At 34.2% G+C, this 23,615-nt stretch overlaps 3 protein-coding genes across 3 annotated transcripts; 2 read left to right on the top strand and 1 right to left on the bottom strand.

The window, feature by feature from the left end:
• Positions 1–716: 716 nt before the first annotated feature.
• On the top strand, positions 717–1,544 carry LOC114165082 (non-specific lipid-transfer protein 1). The gene is made up of 2 exons (XM_028049735.1): positions 717–1,082; positions 1,308–1,544. Exons 1-2 carry the CDS (start codon positions 745–747, stop codon positions 1,315–1,317), a joined length of 348 nt encoding a protein of 115 aa, XP_027905536.1. The 5' UTR covers positions 717–744; the 3' UTR covers positions 1,318–1,544.
• Positions 1,545–6,465: 4,921 nt separating this feature from the next.
• On the top strand, positions 6,466–7,276 carry LOC114166651 (non-specific lipid-transfer protein 1-like). Its single transcript, XM_028051410.1, has 2 exons — positions 6,466–6,883; positions 7,136–7,276. The coding sequence occupies exons 1-2, from the start codon at positions 6,540–6,542 to the stop codon at positions 7,146–7,148; spliced, it is 357 nt and encodes a 118-aa protein (XP_027907211.1). The 5' UTR covers positions 6,466–6,539; the 3' UTR covers positions 7,149–7,276.
• Positions 7,277–9,299: 2,023 nt separating this feature from the next.
• Positions 9,300–11,332, bottom strand: LOC114166650. The gene is made up of 3 exons (XM_028051408.1): positions 11,193–11,332; positions 10,954–11,119; positions 9,300–9,582 (listed from the first exon to the last, which is right to left on the bottom strand). The coding sequence occupies exons 1-3, from the start codon at positions 11,251–11,253 to the stop codon at positions 9,426–9,428; spliced, it is 384 nt and encodes a 127-aa protein (XP_027907209.1). The 5' UTR covers positions 11,254–11,332; the 3' UTR covers positions 9,300–9,425.
• Between the last annotated feature and the right edge of the window lie 12,283 nt (positions 11,333–23,615).

The raw sequence follows: 23,615 nt of genomic DNA, 5'->3' as shown, positions 1-23,615 counted from the left end.
AATCTCTACAATAGAGATTTTGTGATTTCTTTTTCTTAATTTCTATACCCAAAAATAAATGTTCGTCTTATAAAAGAATTTCACAATATAAAGAGATTAAAACTAGGGTGTAGTTGAATAACGTTCAGTAAAGTTCGAATATACCCATTTTCCAATAATAAAAAGAAAACTTCTGTTGAATTTTTGCATTTTTTTAAACACCGTCTAATTTAACCTTCATTTTGGTATATTAAATCCTATGTTTTCAAAAGAAATTAATGAAAAAATTTTGTAATCATTAAACATCTTTTTATTTTTTTACTTTTCAAAATATTTTAAAAATATATTATATAAAATTAAACCAATCCATTTCAAATTTATTTGAATCATTAGATTATACGTGTTTGAATCGACAATGCCTTCAATGAGAATTAAGAAGAAATAAATTTCTTTGGTAAAAGATAATGTTTTAAATTCAATTCCACTGAATTAAATGTAACATTATTTGACTAGGTAGAAAATTTCATTCGGTGCCGTCTAGCATATTGAAGTGTCACTCAGAGGAGAATAGTGCAGGAACAGTTAGCAGAGTGAGTTATGCCCATACCATATCCCAAGTCCCTCGAGATATTCAACATTCAATTCTCACAACCACCACCTACCCAAACCTCCATACAAAATCCCTATATAAACACCACAGCCCCAAACCCTAAAACTCACTAATTACTCATCATCATCACAATCATTTCAACTTCCCTTGAAAAAATGGCCAGTGTTAAGTTTGCATGCGTGGTGGTGATGTTGATGGTGGTGGTGGGTGCACACAGTGCGGAGGGAATGACGTGTGGGCAAGTTCAGGGTAACCTAGCACAGTGCATAGGGTTCCTTCAAAATGGTGGGATTGTTCCGCCAGCATGCTGCAACGGGGTGAAGAATATCCTTAACAGTGCCAGAACCACCGCCGATCGCCGCGGCATTTGTAGCTGCCTGAAGTCTGCTGCTGGGGCCGTTCGTGGTCTCAATCCCAGTAATGCTCAGGCTCTCCCTGGGAAGTGTGGGGTCAACATACCCTGGAAGATCAGCAGCTCCACCAACTGTAACACGTATGTATATATACTATTTTGAGCTCTTAAATTACTTGGTTCGAAAAAGAGTAAAAGGATGATAAATTCTACTATCTCTCTAAAAAAATTATAATAACTTAATAACTAAAAAAATACTCTTTAGAATCAAGAACCTAGATAGCTTAAGGTTCATTCCAGTTTTGTTGTCAAATTATATAAATGATACATGAAAGTATTGATGGTGATTTGTGTTTTGTTTTGCAGCATCAATTGAAAGGGAGAAAGATTTGGATGATAATGGCTAAGGGAAGCCATGCTTATACTACATCTTACTAAAGAGAATAAAAGGAGGATAGATTCTCCAAAGCTTCTTGTTTTGTGTTCTTTATCCCAGTGTGAAGTTTATACACTTCCTATGGTTTTTATGTGAAGCTTTATAAATTGAATAAAGAAAGTTTGATGTGAAAAAACTCAACACTCGGTTGTTTTTTTTCGTTGTCACGTTTATCTTGAGATTTATCGTTCATCTGCATGGTGAGGTTGATCTACCGTGTTACAAGGTATTAATCAATGGTACAATGGTGCAATCGTGTTCATTTTTTTACTAGGTTTACAAACATAGTAATACAGAAGTTTTAAGCAATTAGACTTTTTTTTTATTAATCGATACTTTAAATTGAAGAAAAAGTAATGAAATTATTTCAAAAACTCTTGTTTTTAAGATTGAGACTTGAACTTTCTTATTATTGGATAGACGTTAACTTTCTTATTAGTACAAGAAATTAATATTTTTTACATAGAAGCTCATAGACTAAAACAGTCAGTGGAGATTAAATTAAACTAGCAAATTATTAATAAACATGTTTTAATACATTATTTTAAGATTATGATTAATTGATATTTTTAAATAGTTCTATAAATTTAAATTTTTATTTAATAAATCTTATGTTATAATTTTAACATATTTTAATAACATTGGAAGATATGTTATTTAAACCGGCTATTTCCATTTTGCAACACCTATAAAAGACCATTTTTCTAGAGATCAAAACGACGGAAAGCAAAGTGTTGTTGGGTCCTTTCAGATGGAAAGGCACATTAAGCCCATCAGAAAACCTGAGAAATGTGAGTTCCGCCAAGGGGAATAATCCTTTTTCTTCCCACACCCTCATATATTTTAAGATAATTATTTTATCTTCCAAAAAAGTGACTTTTGAATTATCTGTTCTCAAAGTTTTTCAAAACAAATCTTCTAGAATAAAATTTTTCTCAACATAGTTTCCAGAACAGTTTTTAGAATAGGATTTCAAGAACAAGTTTTAAAAGGAGATCTAGAATAAAATTTTATAAAAACATTTTCAGAATAAGCTTTTCAAAACATGTTTTTTGAATTCAATTTTTCAGAACCTGATTTCTAGAACAAATTTTGCAGAATATACAAAAGACATTCCGGAATAGGCATTTTGGAGCAAGATTTTTTAGAATATGTTTTCTTCAAATAAAAGAAGATCATGTTAGATATTACGAACTTTATATCTCAACTGACACTTTAAGTTTATTAATTATTTGTTATTATATAAAAATTTATTAAAAAATAAAAATAAAAAATACCGGGAACAACACCAAATTTTATGATAAAAATTACTTATTATTGAATATGAATGTAGAGTATTAAACTATTTATATTATTATATTATTATTATTTATAAATCAAAAATCAAATTAATTAACTTATCAACAATGATTTCCTTCAAAATTAATTAACTTATAATGATTTCCTTCAAAAGAAAAATGAGAAATTAAGGACATATTAACTCAAGCAAGCTTTCTTTACAATATTAGTACTTAAAGTCAAACCACTACGAACCGATAAGATACCTTTTAGAACAGCGGTACATTGGTGCAAGAAAGAGAGTATTTTAGTCTATTTATTTTCGGAGCAAAGGGGTATGTAAACACATAGGCCAGTTACGGCAGAGATGAACTCAAAACTTCCTTTATAGGAAAACAAAGTTAAAACAAAATGGCCCTGTAAATATTTGGGCTTGCAGGCCCTACCTTTTCTTGCCTATAAAAAATTTTACTATTGGACTTCAAAATTCATTCCAAAATACATTAGACATTTCATAAGAAAATTAGGGACTTCTAAGTATTTCTTCTCTACCCGTAACTATTTCTAAATCCTGTTATTAATCCTACCCTTTGACCATTGACTAGATAAAAAAAAAATTCTCTCTTTCTTTCTAACTCTAGCGCTATGTGTGTGAGAAAAACAAAGATAACCAAAAATGTTTATCAAATTTAACATATATTACCTAAACCGGATTTTCAAATATGGTGATTCCTGAATTTCGAAATCTGGTGAATATTTCTTTATTTTTTTTGAAACTCGTTCAAAATGCAAAATACAATAAAAATAGACAAAATTAAAATAAAACATATAAAATGTGAACAACAATGAAGTAAATATATTTACTTGTGTGTGAGAAAAACAAAGATAAATTGTTACTTAAAACAATGGAAAAGAAGATGAAAATGCTAAGAAAGAAGAAGTTTTAAGTTCATTAAAGAATATGTTGAGAGTTATTGGAAGTGCGAGACTTTCAATAAATATATTTGGTAATCGATAATTACGGTTTATTTAATTTACTTAACATTTTTTATTTATTTTTAGGAAGAGTATATTGACAAGAGTAGAGTGAGAAATTTGAAGGAGAACAAATCCTTAGAGACTAAGAATAAGCCCCGATAATTATGGAGTAAAAAAAAATCCAAAATTTCACTCATTCTTTTTCATTCCAGAAAACATTTTTAACTGCAAAATTTACATTTTAAAATACTAATTCCAAAGAAAAGTAATATAGAAAGTATAGTAAATTATGAAATGCTGTATTTCCATGAAGAAAGAAGTACTTTTAATTATTTTTTCTCCACGCGTAATGGCAAGGGAGTCGGTAAATGAGTATTATCCGCGTGTAATGGCGAGTGTGTCGGTAGATGAGTGTTATCATTTTAATGGATTTTTGGTAATTTAAATAAGGTTATTATGTGATTTATCTTTAAACAGGGTTAAATGCTCAAGTAAAGAAAGTTCACGACATGTTTAAATAGTGTGTAAATTGCTTTCATTAAGTTTGAAAAAAATATTTTATTTATTGTTTTATTGAAAATTTTAGTATGATGTAGGACTTTTTGTACAGCATTTATGGTAGATTACCGACCTGATGCTTTGGTAGAACCTGTACCTATGACCCATGGACAAGTAGGAATTACATGTTAAACTTACTTACCACGCATGCCTTTCTAAAGAGGTAGTCTAAAGTATGAGAATAGGGTTCATCAACCATAACAAAATTTATTAATGTTTGAAGTGTCTTATCAATCAGAGATAAAAATCAATTTATAATTTATAAGTGGATGTAAACTTTATTTTAAAAAACAATTTTGTAGGGTTGAATTAGACTTAAATTTTATTTTTTAATATAGTATCAAAACTATTGATAAAGTCTATTTTAGTGAAATTTAATTCTTGTTAAGTTTATTATTTCACCCGTTATCGGGTCATTATCGAATCACCTATTAATGTCGAGTTCCACGCACGAAATGTATATACCTTTCAATGTGAGGAGGTGTGTTAGAAGTCCTACATCAACTAGATATAAGACAAGTTTATAATATATAACTTGGTGCAAACCTCACCTTACAAATTTGTAAGGTTGAATTTGACTTAAAGTCCCCTTCTTAACAATTACTCACATGTTCACACTATTTGGATCATTCCATGGTAAAGTTCTTATAAATTATGATGATGATTGTGATGATATTGTCAAATATACATGTGCCCTCCTGGTTGGAGAAAATCTCAAATAAACCGAGGTATTCAATAAGTCAAGGAATCGGACAAAAATTCAAGTCAGAAAACACGTTTCCATAGAGCCAAGGTCATTGCAAGAAGCCAGACGGATGTCTCCCTAGGACCGACGTCACTCAGGGTAGTTGGTTGATGGTTCAAGATTTGCGAGAATGTCACCCTAAGCTAAGATTGAGAGGAGAATATTCGATAATATAAAGGAGAATCTTGGAGAAAAATCTCATCTACATTTGATGAATATAAAACAGATTAGGATATATTACTGTTGTTATTTACTAATTATCTTTTGATTAGATTATTTGAGAATATTTGATTATGTATATCTACAAAAATTGTACCCGACTTACTTATAAATAAGAGTGTTACTTCCACGGTCAAGGTAGGGAATTATGTTGACCTAAGTGAGTCATTAGCTAAGGTTAAAATACTTCTTTCTTTTTGTCTTCGGTCTAAGGTTATTTTACACATTTTTTTACCAGAACAATACCAAATCGCATAAATAATAAAGTGGAAAATAAGACTCGTGTTTATTAAAAAAAAAACTGTGATTATTTACTGATTAAGACTAAAATAGCTTTAAAATAATGAAAAATATTGACTTTTAATAAGGCAAATTCTAAATTTCAGAAAGCAATTAAATTTATGAAATTAAGTATGTGGTAGAGACTTCACCATGGTTAGATTTCATGCATCAATTCAATGTGAAAACACTAAATAATATAAATCTAAATTTTACTCTAGCATTTACACCACAAGCTAACAAGCCCTAATTCTTTAGAAACACGTCTAAATCTTTCTAATAAAAACTCTAATCTCTTATATAGTTTTACGAAAAGTTCACATCAAATTCATATGTTTATAATGACTAATTGATTAAACTCCATGTCTAGAGGCAAAATTTATTAGTTGTTCTATTTGAATCAAGGTTCTAAATTATTTCCAAATAATCAGAAAGCAAGAAATAAACAATCAATAATCAAACAATTAAGAACAAAAATAATGAAAAAGAAGTATATTGAATAACATATATCACAAAGAGTGAATATACATTACATTCAACTCCACTCAATAAAGGAGTTAGTTACTCCTAAACATTTTGAACTCTAAAAAAAGTATATATGATGAAAATAATGATGATGAGTGATACTTCTCGCTAAGCCAATTGGTCTTGCTCGCGAAGCGAACTGGATCTGGATCGAACTAGCTAGGTTTGAAATTTATACTTAAATGAATTGCAATTACAACAAATAATCCTTAATATATTCTTCGTCTTAAATTCTCATCATATCTTTTATATATTTTACAATCTTATGGGATTTTTATTTATTTTACAAAATATTTCACAAATAAAATTCAAAGACTTATCTTTCCAAAATTATTTAATAAACCCTTAATTATTAAAAATATAATAATAAAAATATCAATAAAAAATAAAAATAAACATAATGAAAAACATGTGAATAATGAATTGCCATATTACTAACTTATTAAGTAGTACTATCTCATGTTCTATATAAACCCTACTCTTGCACAATTTTACTCACCAAGCACCAAGCAAGAGACTCACCAAAACCAAAAATATATTGTGATACTTTCCTTCTCATTTGTTCCTCTGATTTGTGGCGATGGCGAGCATGAAGGTTGGATGCATCGTTGCGATGGTGTTCATGGTCGTCGTGAGTGCACCCATAGCACATGGGATCACGTGCTCGCAAGTTGCCATTTCTGTGTCTCCATGCGTCGCCTACAACCAAATAGGCGGAGCCCCGTCGCCGGCATGTTGCCGCGGATTGAAGAACCTGAACGCCGCCGCGAAGAACACTGCTGACCGCCGGACCGCGTGCAACTGCCTGAAATCCTTTTTCGGTAGCTTCCCCAGTATCAACCTCGACCTCGCCGCTTCACTCCCAAGCAAATGTAGCGTCAGCAGCATACCCTACAATATCAGCACCTCCACCAACTGTGCTACGTATGTTCAACACACCACTTATTTCCTCACTCATTTCTTTCACTAATAACCTCATTACACTAATTACTCTAATTAATTCACACAACCTGAAAGTTTATTTAACCTCCTTTTTAATGGTGAGTTAAAATTTCTTGAGAGTTTTCTGAAATATGTTCTGAAGTTGTAGAACTAGGTTCTTGCGTTCATTTTAGTTTGAAAATTTGATGGTTATGTTTAAGCTGATGAATTTTGATTGTTTGTGCAATATTGCAGCATCAAGTTCTGAAAGATGGATATGGTAAGGAAGAGATGGCAAGGAGGCAAAGTTTTGATTCCTTCTTCCATCTCATTTTTTATAGAAGGAAAAGAAACTACTGATATTAAATGATACTTCTAGTGTTAATTAAGTTAACAGTGATGTTATCACAATCTTCGCTCTTGTATGCATACACATAAAAAAATAAAAGATTAAAAGTGTTTCATTTAATTGAAGTGAATGTTCATTCGTTCGATTTCAGAAAAGTCCATTTCGGTGCTCTGTCCAGTTCCTTCAAAGATAGTAAATACCCATACGTAGTTCCTACATCACAAATACCAATTTCACATATATCCAACCGTAGAATAACTTATATAATATATAGATTTGGAGATTCCTGTACAATATAGATTTGGAGATTCCTTTTTCTTAATTTTATACCACAAAAGTAAACGTTGTTCCTAATAAGAAAAAAAAATCACAGATAAAGAGATTAAAGCTAGGGTGTATTTTGATAAATTTTAGTAATGTTTGAATATACTTACCTTCCAATGCAATAAAAAGACTTCTGATTGAATTTTTCCCAAATTTTTAAACACTATGTAACTTATCCTTCATTTCGGTATATTAAATCATATATTTTAAAAAGAAATTAATTAGAAAATTTTATAAACATTAAACATCTTTATTTTTACTTTTTAATATATTCTTCAAATATATTATATAATTATTAACAAAAAATCTAACACTACAAAAATAATTATTTTTAGTGAGGGTTATATTTGGCGTTTCTGGGGTTTTAACCCCCACTAATGGGTTTACCAGGGGTTTGCAATTCTCCTGGAAGAGCCAGCATGGCTAACAGATTACTGGAAGTTTTTAGCAACCTCTGGTAAAGTGCAACTTACTTGAGGTTTTTGAACCCCCGCTACTGTTTGGGATTTTTTTAAACCCCCGCTAATGTCTGAGGTTTTGGAAACCCCCACTATTGTCTAGGGTTTTTGAAACCTCCACTACTGCTTGGGATTTTTGAACCTCCATTACTGCTTGAGATTTTTAAAACCCCCGCTATTGCCTTCACGTGATCAATTTTGTATTGTATTAGATTCTAAACATTTCATAATAAGATTTTATTAAACTGATTTTGCATCAAAAGATAAATATAAGGTGAGATAAATTTCAAGTATGTAAGAATTATGAGGTGAGATAAATTTCAAGTATGTAAGAATTAAAGGTGCACATTCTATTTATAATTACGATTGAATACAATTAAATTTTAACCAAATAATAAATTAATTTCTTTACCTTTTGGATGTTAGTCAGTAAAATATTTGGGCTTCTACACTTGAATCATCATTAACAAAAACTCAGACACAAGACAGTATAATCACTTCATTACTTTTCATACGCAAAATCAGTAAAAAGTTATATTATTTAAAGATATAAGTATAGATGTATATATATAGTATTTCACATTCTACATGTTTACTTTTTATCTCTGATATTTAAGTTTTATTTCTTTGTCATATATGTACATCATCAAAATTATTTGTAAGTATGTATGAAACATTAAAAAGATTACTTTATATATTTATATTTAATAAGCAAGATTAAATGTCTTAGTCAAGCAACAAGATGAAGAGATAAGGACGTTATGCAATAAAAGTAATTATCTCCCTGTTACCAAGTGTTAGACAATAGTAGTGTTTCATAAAAAGTACAAATCACTATAGTATAGACAATGGAGGGTAACAAAATATTGAAGACGTGTTATGTTTGCACAGGAATCTCAATCTATTTCCTTTTTCCTTTGAAATTCCATAACTAATATTGATTTCTCATTAAATGTGAGATGAATGTCAATGTATTCTCTAAGAAGCACTTACATGTATAAATGGCAAATGGATTGCCATTGGACAGTTTGTTTTTCATAATTATAATCCAATCTTGTAATTGTTGATTAGTATTCAATATACTTCATGGAACTTTTCTTCTCAGGGATTCGTGTTTCTGATTTTAGTTCTTCTAGTAAAAAAAAAATCCTAAAACTAGCAATTATCACATCATAAAGATGTTAAATGAAATAGGGCAACTTAATGCATTAAATACTCACGCGAGCATCAAATTTACATAAATAATAATAAAAAAAACAGTTATAGAATCTTCTATCACAAGATAATATACAAAATCAAAGCTTCACTGCTTAAAAGTAGCGGTTTGGTAAAGTTGGTAAATTTTAAACATTATAAATTTTTGACTTAGTTAAAAATCTTAAAATCTTCCAAATCCATTACAGTTGCAGAAGGATCATGATGGATCATGTAAGAAAATAAAGAAGACTAAAACGTTAGTTTCTAGAATACTATGTTGGATTCTGATGGAGGAAAAACAGGAACAACTACACACATTAGGTATGTAGGCTTCATGAGTATCTCTCCTTCTGGAGCACGAGAAAATGAAAAATCTGCAATTATATAACCATAAATTAATCACATTGATGCCAAAGTTAAAACACACCTATTTCTTGGTTTAATTGAATGCATGCAATGTAAATAGCACACAAATATCTAAAAGAATCATATTCAGTCTGTAGAAGAAAAAAGGAAATATAAGTTAACAAATATCTAAAAGAATTTAACTGCCTATAATATGAGCAGAATTTTCACCATTACAGCTCAATATTCAGGAAACTTACATGGTTATTAGGATGATCGGCATTGTCCGAATTTTCAAACTAAGAACTGTTATTTTATGAATATCTGGATATAAAAAAAGTTAGAGAAGGGGGACTTCTAAAAATATGGTTATCGGGAAGTTACCTGGAGAAAAATGTGAAGGAAATATATGAAGTCATTCATGCTTTTAATTATAACAAGTGCTTTTGTCAATTTCCAGTTGATACTATACAATTATTTTCTGCTGCTTATAAAATTGTTTATTGTCCCACTCTGTTCCCTTCTTCCAAGCACTTGTGCAAGGATGTTGGCATCTTCGTGGATGAAAATGGCTATAGGCGTTTGGCTCTAAGCGATGTTCCATTCAAAGTGAAGTTTCAGCTTGCCTGAACATATTAATGTCTGAGAAACTAATAAGTGGGTTTTATTTTATTTAGTTTTTATAAAGTTAATTTTGCATGCATGTCATGTCAAAAGAAGCTAATAAAATGAAGAAGTATCTTCACTTTTATATCTTGAGTTTATACAATATATTTTGTCTCAGTAAATGGTTTATATTATGTTGGATACTGGATTGGCTAAATGAACATGGTGAGTGATCGTTGGTGTACCTTAGCTTAGGTAACAGAACTGGATTGGCTAAATGAGCATGGTGAGTGATCGTGAAATGATCAATTTTGAGCTACTTGGCTCACTAAACAATCTAAAACGAATTAGGCTAGAGAGAATTTTCATTCTTTCCTTTGTCATATTGAATAATTTTATAAAGTTATCCCTGTACATGTGTGATAATACAAGACAAGCTTTCGAAAACAGTAACATGATAATTTCAGATGCTTTTCCAAATCTAGAGGACTTGAATATTGAGTATAGCAAGAATATGGATGGATTGCCTAAGGGGCTGTGTAATATCACTTCCTTGAAGATGCTGAGTATTAGTAATTGTCATAAGCTTTCTGAATTGCCCTAAGAAATTGGAAACTTGGTGAATTTCAAACTCCTAAGGCTGAGTTCTTTTACTGATTTGGAAGGGATACCAAATACAAAAAAAAAGTACAATTATTCAAGAGAGGAAAAAAACAGAGACCAACCGTGATTCTGGAAGGCAAAGTTACACCGTGAAATTGAAGCAATTGTAAATCATCAAAACAGTCGTGTACCTTCGAAGCAACGTCGAACTTGTGAAGTGGTTGGGAACCTGCAACACGCTGTGAACATTCAAAGTAGCTTCAAACCATGAAAACTTCACCGGAGCAACCATTGTTAACCCACGACACAGACACCATAGAACCCCAAACACACCATAGATATCGAAGCAAGACGCATCTGAAAAGAAAAATCTGCTGAGATTTAAGACGTGAGAAATTGAGAAATCAAAAATGCACTTGAAATCGTTTACCAATTAAATGTTGGAATTCAAAGATGCAAGAGCGAAATTGATGACGAAGGGTTGCGAGCATCAGAGAGTGAGATTGTTTTCCCTAATTAAAAGACAAAGATTAGAAAAAAATAGGTTTTACCTGAAAATGAAAATGAGCAAGAATATATGAAAAATAAATGCAAAAGAGGTAAAGTAAAAATAGGAAAAGCTTGAAATTTCTGGCGGTTCTTTAAAAACCACTGGCACATATAAGGGGTTTAGAAAAACCTCCACTATGGGATGGTCTATTAGGGGTTATTACAACCTCCTTTAAAAAACCCCAACTAATATATATTTTTTTTGTAGTGTAATAAGATTATAAGAGCTAAATAAGTTTTTAGTCATTGAACTTTAATGTGAAATTGGAATTCGTTTCAATTTGAATATAGTTTTCTTAATCCAATTACATTTTTTTTACATGTAAAACACATTTCACATCTGACATTGAATCAAGAACGTGTCAAACAATGTAAACAACTCAAATGTTAGCATGGAACGTGTTTGACACGCAAAAAAAATTAACGTAATTGGGTTAGAAGGAATATGTTCGTTCATTTTTAAAATATGGAGATCAAAATGTATTAAAGTTTCAGAAAAAAGACGAATTTCAATTTTACGTCAAAGTTCAAAGTAAAAACATATTTAATCTAAATTATATTTATAAACTAAATATCAAAACTAAAATAAATTAAATTACTAAAAAACAAACATATTTTATAATAACTTCGATTGATTTGAATATCCTATCTCACCTTCAACATGTGTACTATTGTAAATCAATTTATACTAGATGAAATATTTTCAATTGAATTGAATTTTACTCGGTTGCAAAATTAATCAATCCATTCTAAATTTATTTGAATTATTAGATTAGATGTGTTTGAATCATTGAAAATTGTTACAAAATTGACAAATATATCAAACCCTACAAATAATAAAGTAGATAAGTTCAAATGTCATTTTCTCACATAGACTCGTATTATTTAGTAAAATTACGATTATCTATTGATTTATGTTAAACAGTTGAAAATAATAAAAGGAATAATTTTTTAATAATATAAATTCTAAATTATACAAAGTAATTAAATGATGAAATTAACAAATGTGGTAGAGACTTTCCTAGGATTGGATTTCATGTTCCACTTTAAAGTGAAAACAACAAACAATATACTCTTACAAGAATTAAATTGAGATTTTTCACATAACACTTGTACGAACAGTGATATGTGACATTGTCACTATCACGTTACATTGTCTCTGCCACGTGGCAAGACCTTCATTTGACATGTGGTATTTTTAAATAATAATAATAATAATATATAAATAACAAATAAAAGAAAAAATAATAATAAAATTATAAAAAAAAAACCTAGAGCTGAAACACATTGTTAGTACTACGCTAACGAAAATGACTAAATTGCAACACATTTTCAAAAATGAAGACCAAATTGAAACTAAAAAAATCTGATGACCTAATTGAGATTTTCAAACAACGAGGACCAATCGCGGGTTTAAACCAAGATAAAACTAAAAGCTCAGATCAACATGTCAGAATAACACAAAAGCAATTGACTTCTCAATCAATTCTAATCATGCAATAGAAGAGAATTTCATTTGTGGCTTCAAAATTCAAGATAGAATCGAATGATACTTTATATCACTTCAATCCTCAAAATAGTATAAGAAATAATAACCAGACTATATTGAATTAAAAATAGCTCACAAAAATTAGTGTTTCACTCTGAACACAAGTGTTTATCAATGATCACTCATACTTAGTATATATGTTATAAAATCATTTCATCAACTTTTTCCCATCATCTAATTTACACAATTCACACATCTGCTTAAATAAAAGGGTCTTTCTCATGTTCTAATGAGGATTGGCTAGAAGAAATATGGTTTTTCATAAATTTAAAAACACCACTAAGCCAAAGAGAACAACAAAATGTAAATAATTCATGGTATCTTGGTATTCTCTACAGAATAGTTTTCCCAAAAAGTTTCATATCCTTCTCATAACACAACCTTTTTTTATGACATGGAATTTGTTGTCGTTTTCTCTTTTTTTTCATATATATATATATTCTCTTTTTCTTTTTTTTTGGGGTAGGCTATTGAAATCCTACCCCACACTTATCCAATCTCTGACCCTAGTAGGGTATTTATACCCTATCCCAAACTAATTTGATCACATACATTTATTTTACTCAACGTTAACTTGTTCTCCTTGGTTAAAGTGAGACAAGATATTTTTTTTCTCTAAAGGCTAAGGGTCAAAGAATAAAATAATTAGGCTAAAATAATTAACACATATCAAGGTTGTCTATTTGGCCAAATAACTTTAACATATAAATCAAAAAAAATGTCTTTGTCCTTTCTAACCATTTATGTGACTATATTAACAAGAATCATGCAAAAATCAATTTTATGGCAATAACTTATTTTCTTACAACTCTCTACACACAAGTGCACAACACTCAAATATTAAAAAATCATTTGTCTTTATCCTTTCTAACCATTTATGTGATTATATTAACAAGGATCATGCAAAAAAAAAATTATGGCAGTAACTTCTTTTCTTACAACGCTCTACACACAAGCGCACAACACTCACATATTAAAAAATCTAGTCATACTCTCACATTGAACAAAGACCAACGAAATGCAACCACACAAAACTGATCTCACAATAATTGTATGCCACAAGTATTGTATGCCACAAGTTATCCCAATGCACAATTATGAGACAAGAAAATTCATGCTTAAGCATATTCTTAACACAACTGATCATCCAAATATTCAATTCATATAATTTTAGAACATGATTGGAACAAGTTTAGATACAATTTGATAATTAAGCAAATGCAGACACAAATTAAATACTACCAAAAAAGAAAACAAAAATTAAAAAAGTACATCAAATATAAATGACTAAAAAGAAAAAAAATAAAAAATAAAAGTAAAAATGTATTTTTTTGGAGAAAAAAAAATCGAGACCACTAGCTAGGCGAGCATAATGGCCCATCGGGTATGAAAATAGTGGTTGGGCGAGCAACGGTTTCTTAAGGACTAATGTGAAAAAAATTTAAAATCAAAACTTATAAAAAAAAACAAACTTAGAAAATATTGTGTTGTCTCCCAACAAGCACTTATTTAATGTATTTTAGCTTGACGCTGATATTTATGGTTCGTGATCAATCCTTCTAGTATGCTTATTCTTTTCATCACACCTATAAAACTTTTCACATGTCACCATTTTAGTCCTTCTTGAGAAAGGATCTTCAATTTCAATACTCCCATCAGCTCTAACTTTTTTTACTCATATCTTTGACCATTTTTATCACCACCTTCTGGGAATAATTTTTAGCTTGACTTAACAAAACTTCATGAGTTGGTCAAGTAAGAATCTATTTTAGTCATTCATGTTCTTGCGGAGAACAAATAAGAGATGTTGGACACGAGTATCACCTCTAGCCATACTTTTCAACAAATTGGGCGCTTTGCCTTCGTCGCCCATTTGCGTAGGCAGCCTCTGGTCCTGACTTCGATCTACCGCCTCTTCCTTAGTCTTTGATTGATCAGGCCTCTCCGTCTTATCCTATAACGGGCGAAGAAAGAAGTCCATTCCGGTCCAACTTTCAGTCTAACCCGGATTTACTTAGTTAGTCGGGACTTGCTTCTTAGCGTGTAGTGGATCAACCAGGCTAGCTTTCCTGTAGTAGAGCGCGGGGAGAGTGACCATCAGGGCCTTGAATAGGGTGTGCCTTTTTTTTCTTTCTTTTTTTTAGGAGTACTCTTTACCTCAATTCGCAATCTCCCTAGTAGGCTTTCTTCCGGTATGTATGCACTATCTGTTGGTGTCTCGGTTTGGACCGATTTGGACCCAGGAGGGGTTACCTGCGGAAGAGACTCTGACGCTCAAGTCAGCTAAGGATTCTCAAAAAGTCAAATCTCGTGATTAGGGAATTAATGAATGCATACCTTTAATTGCTGGGTTCCATGCGTATTTATAGATTATTAATTATGTCTGGCCACGTCATGGGATAGGCCTCTGTTTGGGCCGTAGGTGAGCATGGGACTAGCCCAGGCCCTTTAGCTCGATTATTGTGGACCCTAGGGGCTTTGCTAGTAATGCTCTAAATCTGTCAAGTTCTCGCTTAATTTCCTTAAGTTAGCATCTTAGGCCGGTTACTCTTATTCGCTCAACATATATGGTGATCATTTGCGTCCTTGGGGTTATGTAGGCAGAATTTATGATTATATTCAGGCTAAGCTATCTAGGTGTAGTACACCAGTCCCCCAGCCTTTGTCGGTGTATCTATAGCGGCAAAGGATGAGAAATGTTGATGTGTTTCGTTAAGCCACCTAGGTGTAGTACACCAGTCCCCCAACCTTTAAGTGTGATGAATAGTGTTAAGGCTTAGAATCTGAATAGGTTTGTGGCAGGTAAACGGGTGGTAGATATCAGAGGTCTAGTCAAAGGGGTTTTGTGCTGTCATTTTAAGGTTGGTGACTTTTGGTGTGCGTTGTGACGCTTCATATGGCTTGTGACTTTTGGCGGGAAGAAGTTGTAGCGTTTCAGATTCATGTTTATAAATGAGGATGCTGTTGAAAGTGTGTTCACGTTGGCTCATTTGTAAGAACTCTGAGATCAATTATTTGTGTGCGTTAGAGTTGTCCGATTAGTTCTGTGTTTCCGCCGACATCTTTCTTGATAAAAAGGTATGTCTAGTACTAGCGATAGTATGTCGTTAACTACATCAAGTAGTGGGAACGGTCTAGGGAAGGTGTAGTTAGACAGTCTGACGAGGGGAGTGGTAGTCCTGTGTTTGGGATTGGAAGGATCTCGATTGAGACGGTAACTGAGGTGAGGGAGGACCCTCTAGAGGAGATAGCGGAGAGTAGGTGGCCAGCCACGGCTGGCTATGAATGGGTTGCTGCCGATGTTCGGAACCAATCGTCATTGTTCAGATGGTTGAGGTTGCTTAACTCGTGGCTTAAATGTACTCCTGTCATAGGGAAAGATATAAGCCAAGATATAGTGTCCTTGGAGCGGGTGAGTGTTGTTGAACGGGTTTGTCACGGCCAGGAGGGAGCAGCTGATAAGTTTTTCTACATGTATACGTGTTATTTCTCACAACTACACGTGAGGCTGCCATTCGATGACTTTACCATGGGGGTACTTCATTTACTAAATGTTGCTCCTACCCAACTACATTCGAATAGTTGGGCATACTTGCAAGCCTTTCGTGTGCTCTGTTAGTCGTTATATATGCAACCTTCTCCTTGGGCGTTTTTGTACTTCTATGACACAAGGCCGCGACAGCCGACCACGTGGTTATCGTTGGTGAGTAGGCCGAGTATAAGCAGATTGGACGCATTCACCTAGTCATTTAAACATTTCAAAGATAGATTCTTCAAACTAGTAGTGAAAGAGGCTGGGAGTTCGTATTTCTGTAATGTTGACGGGAGTACTAAATTCCCTTTTAGCTGGACTGATAACCCTTGGCAATATAAGGACATGAAGCTTGAAAAGTTATCGGTGGCGGATAAGGAGGTGGTGGAGACGCTATTGAAGTTTACTGATAGGCTGCCCACTAAGGGCTTAGTTAGGGTTTATAATTTGGTTCATCCGATTATTGATATTGAAGGTATCTTTTTGTAATTTTAAGTGCTATAATGTGTGTAAGTGAACTGACCAGCATTTGGTGTGGACAATGCATGGCACATGGCACAACTTGGGAAGAAAAATTTAACACTTTTTCAGATGCTGAGGAAGGAGAAGGCGGCGAGGGCAAGGGATGTCGGGAGTACTGAAGTTCCCAATCTACAGGAGTCCTTGGTGGAAGTACATGTTCATGGGGGTACGAAAAGGAAGGCTGAGTTGTCGGCAATGCCTAGTAAAGGGAAGGATGTAAAGAAGGTCAGGGTCGCTTTGCTAGGGCCGAGAGCATCTGCTAGTGGAGGGGGGCCTGAAGCTGGACCAAAAGCATGGAGCCTAATGCGTTGGTGAGGGCTATGGTGGAGTTTAATAGTAAGGCGCTAATACTAGGGCGTCGAGTGGGGTCGTTGTACCAAAGGGAATTGAAGGAGGGGAATAGGGCAAAGCTGAAGGAGTTGCAAAATCAAGTCGACAAGTATGCGGAAGAGAAAGAAGCATGGGAGAAAGAAAGATAAGAATAGAAGGAAGAAAAGAAAAGGCTGGGAACGTGGAAACTGCGGTGTCTGGATTCTGAAGAAAAGTTTAAAGGCAAGATTGCTGACCTTGAGGCTGATTATGACGAGTTAAAGGAGAAACATGATGGTTTGGAGGTGGATTTGGACGACTTGAAGGGTTGCATTATCCAAGAGCACATCAATGGATTCCAAAAGGGATTAAGGCAAGCGGCCTTCTTTCAAAAGGATGTTGATGTGTCTAGCATCAAGTTTGATGTTAACAAAGATGTGATTGATGGTCAGCTGGTGAGCGAGGCAAAGTCTAGTCCTGAGGAGGATGCAGGGAAGATGGCGGAGGATTCGAATGCACATGTTGACAATGTTGTGGCTGCGAAGGATGTTGATCAAGAGGCGACTTAGGATTGTTGTCTTAATACTTTCAATTTGCTTTTAATTCTAAGTTTGTATTAATACGTACATTAATGACATTTTCGCTAATATGATGAATGTTTTGGGTATGTTTTTGTTGTTGCTTGATACCGATAACATGTATTGTAGGGGCGCGTTTATGGTATGATGTGATTGTGAATGTGATTTGACGTACACAGTGTTTGCTGTATAGGGCGTTTAATTCAATAAGTAGTGTTTGTGGTTTTTGAATGCGAGTAGTTATAGTTGTAGTAACGAGTGTTTGTCCGAGGCTGCTTACTTGTGATAAGGGTGGGGCAACTTAAATGATTTTAATTAAGTAACAAGTGTTCGACCCATACCGCTTACTTGTGGTAAGGGTGGGGAAACTTAAACGATTTCAATTAAGTAACAAGTGTTCGACACAAGCCGCTTACTTGTGGTAAGGATGGGGAAACTTAAACGATTTCAATTAAGTAACAAGTGTTCGACACAAGCTGCTTACTTGCGGTAAGGGTGGGGAAACTTAAACAATTTTAATTAAGTAATAAGTGTTCGACCCAGGCCACTTACTTGTGGTAAGGGTGGGGAAACCTAAACGAGTAGAAGCGTGTCAAGGAGTGGACGTGAGATTAAGAACCCTTTGTTTTATTCATGAAATTTGGGGTGCCTTGTTAAAAACTCTCTGGCCAAAACCCTCCTTAGGGAAAAAAGACCAGGTGAGGAAAAAGAGTACACCCAGAGTTACAAGTATTCGGTACAATAGGTATCTTAACTAAAGTAAAACTTGAGATGGGACACATTACATGTATTTGGTATTTCTTCGCCTGATAATTGTTCAAGCTTGTACGTGCCTCCCCCGGCATCTTCGCGTATTCGGTACGGACCGTCCCAATTGGCGGAGAATTTGCCATCCTCCAAACTAAGTCTCCTCTAGCAAATGATCGTGGGCATAAGTTCGCGTTATACTTTATGGCCGCTCTCTGTTTGGCTGCTAAGTTGCGTATTTGGGTCTTGTCTCTTAATTCAGATAGGAGGTCGAGGTGGGTGCTCATGTTTTGGTGATTTTGAACTGGGTCATATAGTTCTCGGTGTAGAGATGGTTCACCAATTTCTACTAGTATCATGGCCTCTGTGCCGTATACTAGGCTGAAAGGAGATTCGTTTGTTGCTGATTGAGGGGTACACCTGTAGGCCCATAGCACTTCCACTAATTCTTCTGGCCATCAGTCTTTGGTGTTATCCAGCCGTTTGCACAGTTCTACTAGTATGACTTTGTTGATTGCTTCGGCTTGCTCATTAGTTTGTGGGAGTTCAATAAAGCTGGTTACATGTTTAATGTTGAGGCCGGTATAGAACTTAGCGAGTTCTTTGTCTATGAATTGTCGGTTATGATCATATGTGGGACGTCATATCGACATATAATATATTTCCAAACAAACTAATGGACTTGTTGAGCTGTAATGGTGGCTAATGGTTTGGCCTCTATCCATTTAGTGAAGTAGTCGATGACTACTATAAGGAATTTCACTTGGCCCTTTCTTGGAGAAAAGGGGTCGAGAATGTCCATTCCCCACTTTGTGAAGGGCCACGGGGATAGTATAGAGTGGAGCTGTTCTTGCTTTTGATGGATGAGGTTACCATGCTTCTGGCAGGGTATGCACTTTTTGACAAAAGTGTGGCAATCTGCCTACATGGTTGGCCTAAAGTAGCTGGCGCGGAGGATTCTGGTTGTCATGGTTCATGCGCCAGAGTGATATCTGCATATGCCTTCGTGTAATTCTTTTATGATGTACTGGGCTTGTTCGGCCGTGACACATTTGAGGAGCGGCTGGTCGTATCCCCGTTTGTATAAGTCGTCTCCTATCATAGTATACCTGGTGGCTTTAGCTAGCCAACTCTTGTTGGCATCAGGTGGGGGATTACCGGTTCAGAGGTATTGAATGTACGGAATTGTCCAATTGTCGGCTTGGTTTTGGGTTAGGTTAAGGCAAGTGTTTGTTGTGGAAGGTGCGAATAGTGTTTGTTGTAAGAGTGATCGGTGTCGGCTTTTTAGCTTAGTGCTGGCCAGTTTAGATAATATGTCGGCTCTAACATTTTCAGATCTGGGGATGTGTTGGATGCATACTCGTTCAAAAGCAGATTGGATGACATTTTGGACCAGGTGATAGTATTGTAGGAGGTAGGGTCTTTGATCTAAAATTCGATGAGGATGTCGTTAGGGCCTTCCAGGATGATGCTTGCACCTGCCCCTTTTGGGTTTGAAGAACCATCAACATAAAGTGTCCACTGGTCTTCTTCGGGGGGCTCGTTGCAGGTCGTTGACGAAGTCTAGGAGGCATTGCCATTTGATGGGGTCGTGGGGTTCATAACGGATGTTGAACTCGAATAATTCTACGGCCCAGGACGACATGCAGCCGATAAGGTCTGGCTTTTGGAGTATCTTCTGGATGGGGTAATCAATTTTGACGATGATGTTGTGGTTTTGGAAATAAGGGCGTAGGCGTCGTGCTGCGTGTACTAGGGATAGGGCTCATTTCTCCACCATCTGGTATCTAGTTTCAGGATCCTACAAGGTTCAGCTGACGAAGTATACAAGGTGTTGAGTGCCATCGACAACTGACAAAGAATTTTGATTTGAATCATCTTTTTGACATTCTTTTGTGATTTGGCATTATCTACAACATTGTTCATGTTTGTATAACTCATTTGAACCTATGTTGACTAATCTTTCATATTGTTCTTGCTTGAAACTACAAATTCGCATTTATGCATTTTTCTTAATTTTTCAATCGATTATTTTTGTGATTTAACATGTTGATTTTTTCAGTAGTGTATTTGTTTAATGAAATCAATCTGCTAACTCTATTTTTGATTGATTGAAAGTGTCCAGTCCAGGAGTGTTTGCATTCATACTTGGTGATTGATTTGATTCAATTGAAAATTGTTTTAGGCTTTTAAAACTCACCTTATTTTTTAACTAGCCAATTCAACCCCCCCCCCCCCCCCCGCTTCTTAGCATTGCAACCATTTCATTACTTACATAAAGGATATGATTCGTGATGTTGCATACAGTCCTTTGCTGAAGCGGTGCATGAGAATATGTCTATTGTTCCTACAGAGAACAAATAAGATGAGTTAGGCACAAGCGTCACCTTACCATGTAGTCCGCTATCTCCTCAGTTGGCTTCTTCCCGGTTTGTACATATCGGTTTGGACCCAAAAAGGGTTATCTGCAAAAGAGACTCTGAAGCTTAAGTGAGTCAAAACTCTCAAAATGGTCAAATCTGTGATTAATGAATGCATACCTTTAATTACTGGGGTCCACGCGTATTTATAGAGCATTAATGATGTCTGATTATCCCATGGGTCGGGCCTTGACTTGGGCTCTAGCTTGGGCTGTAAGTGGGTCTGGGCCCTAACCCATGCCCTTAGAGCCTATTGAACGCGGGGGCTTCCATTTTACTAAGTCTTTAAGAGCGGTCTGATTCGTTTACTTCTCAATTTGTCGGATATCGTCCTTAGCCGCATACTGTCCTAGGTTAGCCGTTTTGTTGTTACTTTAGCCTTCGTTCAGTTATGAGTTTGAGTCCATGCCGGCCCAAGTCGTGTACTTGGGTTGTTTCCAGCATATATGTGAGGGTTGTCATTTATATGGTTAAGTTGACCAGGTCTGGTACATCTACTAATGTAGTTATGAGTGATGTAAGTTAACTTAATAATTTTTTTTTCATTATCTTATAAACATTGAGGATGTTATTAATGTATAAAATTTAGGTACTTATATGGTTTGTAATTGGAAGTGTGGAAGGATGACATATATGGGTTTATAGACCCTTAAGTCACGCAACCAATCAGTAACTCCCCTACAAAAAGAAGAATTTACATCAACAAAGCCATATGGGATGGAAATAAACAAATTTATATTGCTCCATATATAGCTAAGTAAGTCTATCCTTATTTAATAAGTTATATTTTAGCTTTTTAAATATGTTTTAACTAATTTTCAATACAGTCGTCATTGGCAACTGCTAGTTATATCAATACTAGATCATACCACTGCATGGTTTTTCTCCTTGCATAAAAAACCTCATAGTCACTTGAAAAATATAGTAAATATATAAGTCTATTAAGAAAAGCCTACTACTGCAATGACTTTGAACATACAATGTCATGTTTTCTAACATTAAATGTTATTATATTTAGTGCCTTTAGTGGTCAAACCATAATGAGTGGTAGATGAAGTGCCACAACTCAATTGGTCACATGGCAGTTCCTCAAGGTATTTATAATACTATAGCATTCATTTACTATGTATTATCATATAATTTATCCAATGAGTTTAACTATGATGTAGTGCAATAAACAAACTCATAGCTTTGAGTGTGGCTACTATGTCATACAATGGCTCACCGAAACTGAATTCTTTGAATTTGAGATCTCAAAGTTCAAACAATCACAACGGTGCCCAAACTATCGTGATTGATGTCAAATTTTTAACAATAGCCTGATCAAAGACAGTAAGGATTTCGGAGTAGAAAGGCTCTTTTTGTAAGACTCGAGAAATTTAAATAATTAATTAAATAATTATTTAATAAATGTGGGTAATAGGAGCCTTTAAGGCATTTAATGCGGAGTGTTATGATGTGGAAAAGTACTAACTCAAAAGGTTGAGAGTACTTTATTGTGTGACAAGACTTGGGTTCAAGTCCTATGTATGCCAATTGTATGTTATTTAATTTGTGAATTATTTTAATGTTATATTGGAATGTGGTGGGTGATAATGTAATCCTAAAATTTTAGAAATTATCACGAAACATGATTGGTTGAATTGGTTATGCATTTGCTTTGTGATTGAATGGTTGTGGGTTTAAACCTTGCTAAGAACGAATTAACTCTCTGTTTGCCAAATTTTCTTTTGGCGTGAATGTGAAGAGACAGAGGAAAACCCTAATTGCTAAGAAGGGTAGCCTAGTAGGGGCTGAGAAATATTTTGCTAATGATTATTGAATAGTCATTAATCAAATTCTAATTTATTTTCGTTTTATTGGAGTAAAAAGTGATTAATGGGTATTAACTTAGAGAGAGGAGAGAACTAGAGGGGGAAGAAGCACTGCATTTTCGTATTAGCATTGGGTAAAGGTTTTCCAGAAGATTTGTGCTGCCTTGGAGAGAAGAATTGAGGCTGAAAGCTGTTTTTGGAGTGGACAAAAAGGTTAGGAGAGTTTTGGTTGAAGGACACACACTCCAAACTCGAATTGGAGCAATGATTCCAGGTAAGGGGAGCTACTTTAGCGTTTTTTAACTCTTACACAATGTACTGTATATTGAACGAATCTTATTGCATGATTTCCCTTCCTTAAACGCGCTAATTTTGTGATTTCTGGGTTTCTTCCCAGAAACCGCCTGGCGATAAATGTAGGATCCGCAAAATTTAATTAATCAAATAAATAAATAATTAATAAATGTGGGTAGGTAGTACATTTATGACATTAAATTCTGTTGTGTATAACATGAAAAAGTACTAGCTCAAGTGGTTCAGAGTACTTTGATTGTGTGAGAGGACTTGAGTTTGAGTCCTAAGTATGCCAATTGTGTGTTATTTTAGTGATTTTTGTTTTAATAATATGTTGGGCCACATTTCATATGAGATAATGCTTGAATTGTGTGTGTTAGCAAGAAACATGAGTTGGCTTGGTGGTTTAGCTTTGGTTTGACCTTGGTAAGGTCATGGGTTCGAACCTTGGTGAGTCAAATTTAACTTTTTTTGCTTAAACTTTGGTTGTGGGCTGAATATGAAAAGGTGGAGAAACCTGGCAGAAAGTGGGCAGCTAA

Source organism: Vigna unguiculata, chromosome 10 (genome assembly GCF_004118075.2).
Source record: "Vigna unguiculata cultivar IT97K-499-35 chromosome 10, ASM411807v1, whole genome shotgun sequence".
NCBI lineage: Eukaryota > Viridiplantae > Streptophyta > Magnoliopsida > Fabales > Fabaceae > Vigna > Vigna unguiculata.
Note: the sequence above shows the minus strand (reverse complement) of the source record. Positions and strands in the feature narration are given on the sequence as shown.

Coding starts and splice junctions, on each gene's coding strand:
- LOC114165082 (XM_028049735.1), top strand. CDS start 745: ATGGCCAGTGTTAAGTTTGCATGCGTGGTGGTGATGTTGATGGTGGTG.
- LOC114166651 (XM_028051410.1), top strand. CDS start 6,540: ATGGCGAGCATGAAGGTTGGATGCATCGTTGCGATGGTGTTCATGGTC.
- LOC114166650 (XM_028051408.1), bottom strand. CDS start 11,253: ATGCTCGCAACCCTTCGTCATCAATTTCGCTCTTGCATCTTTGAATTC. Junction 11,120..11,192: donor TGAATTCCAACATTTAATTG/GTAAACGATTTC, acceptor TTTTCTTTTCAG/ATGCGTCTTGCTTCGATATC. Junction 9,583..10,953: donor AGTTCGACGTTGCTTCGAAG/GTACACGACTGT, acceptor ATATAATTGCAG/ATTTTTCATTTTCTCGTGCT.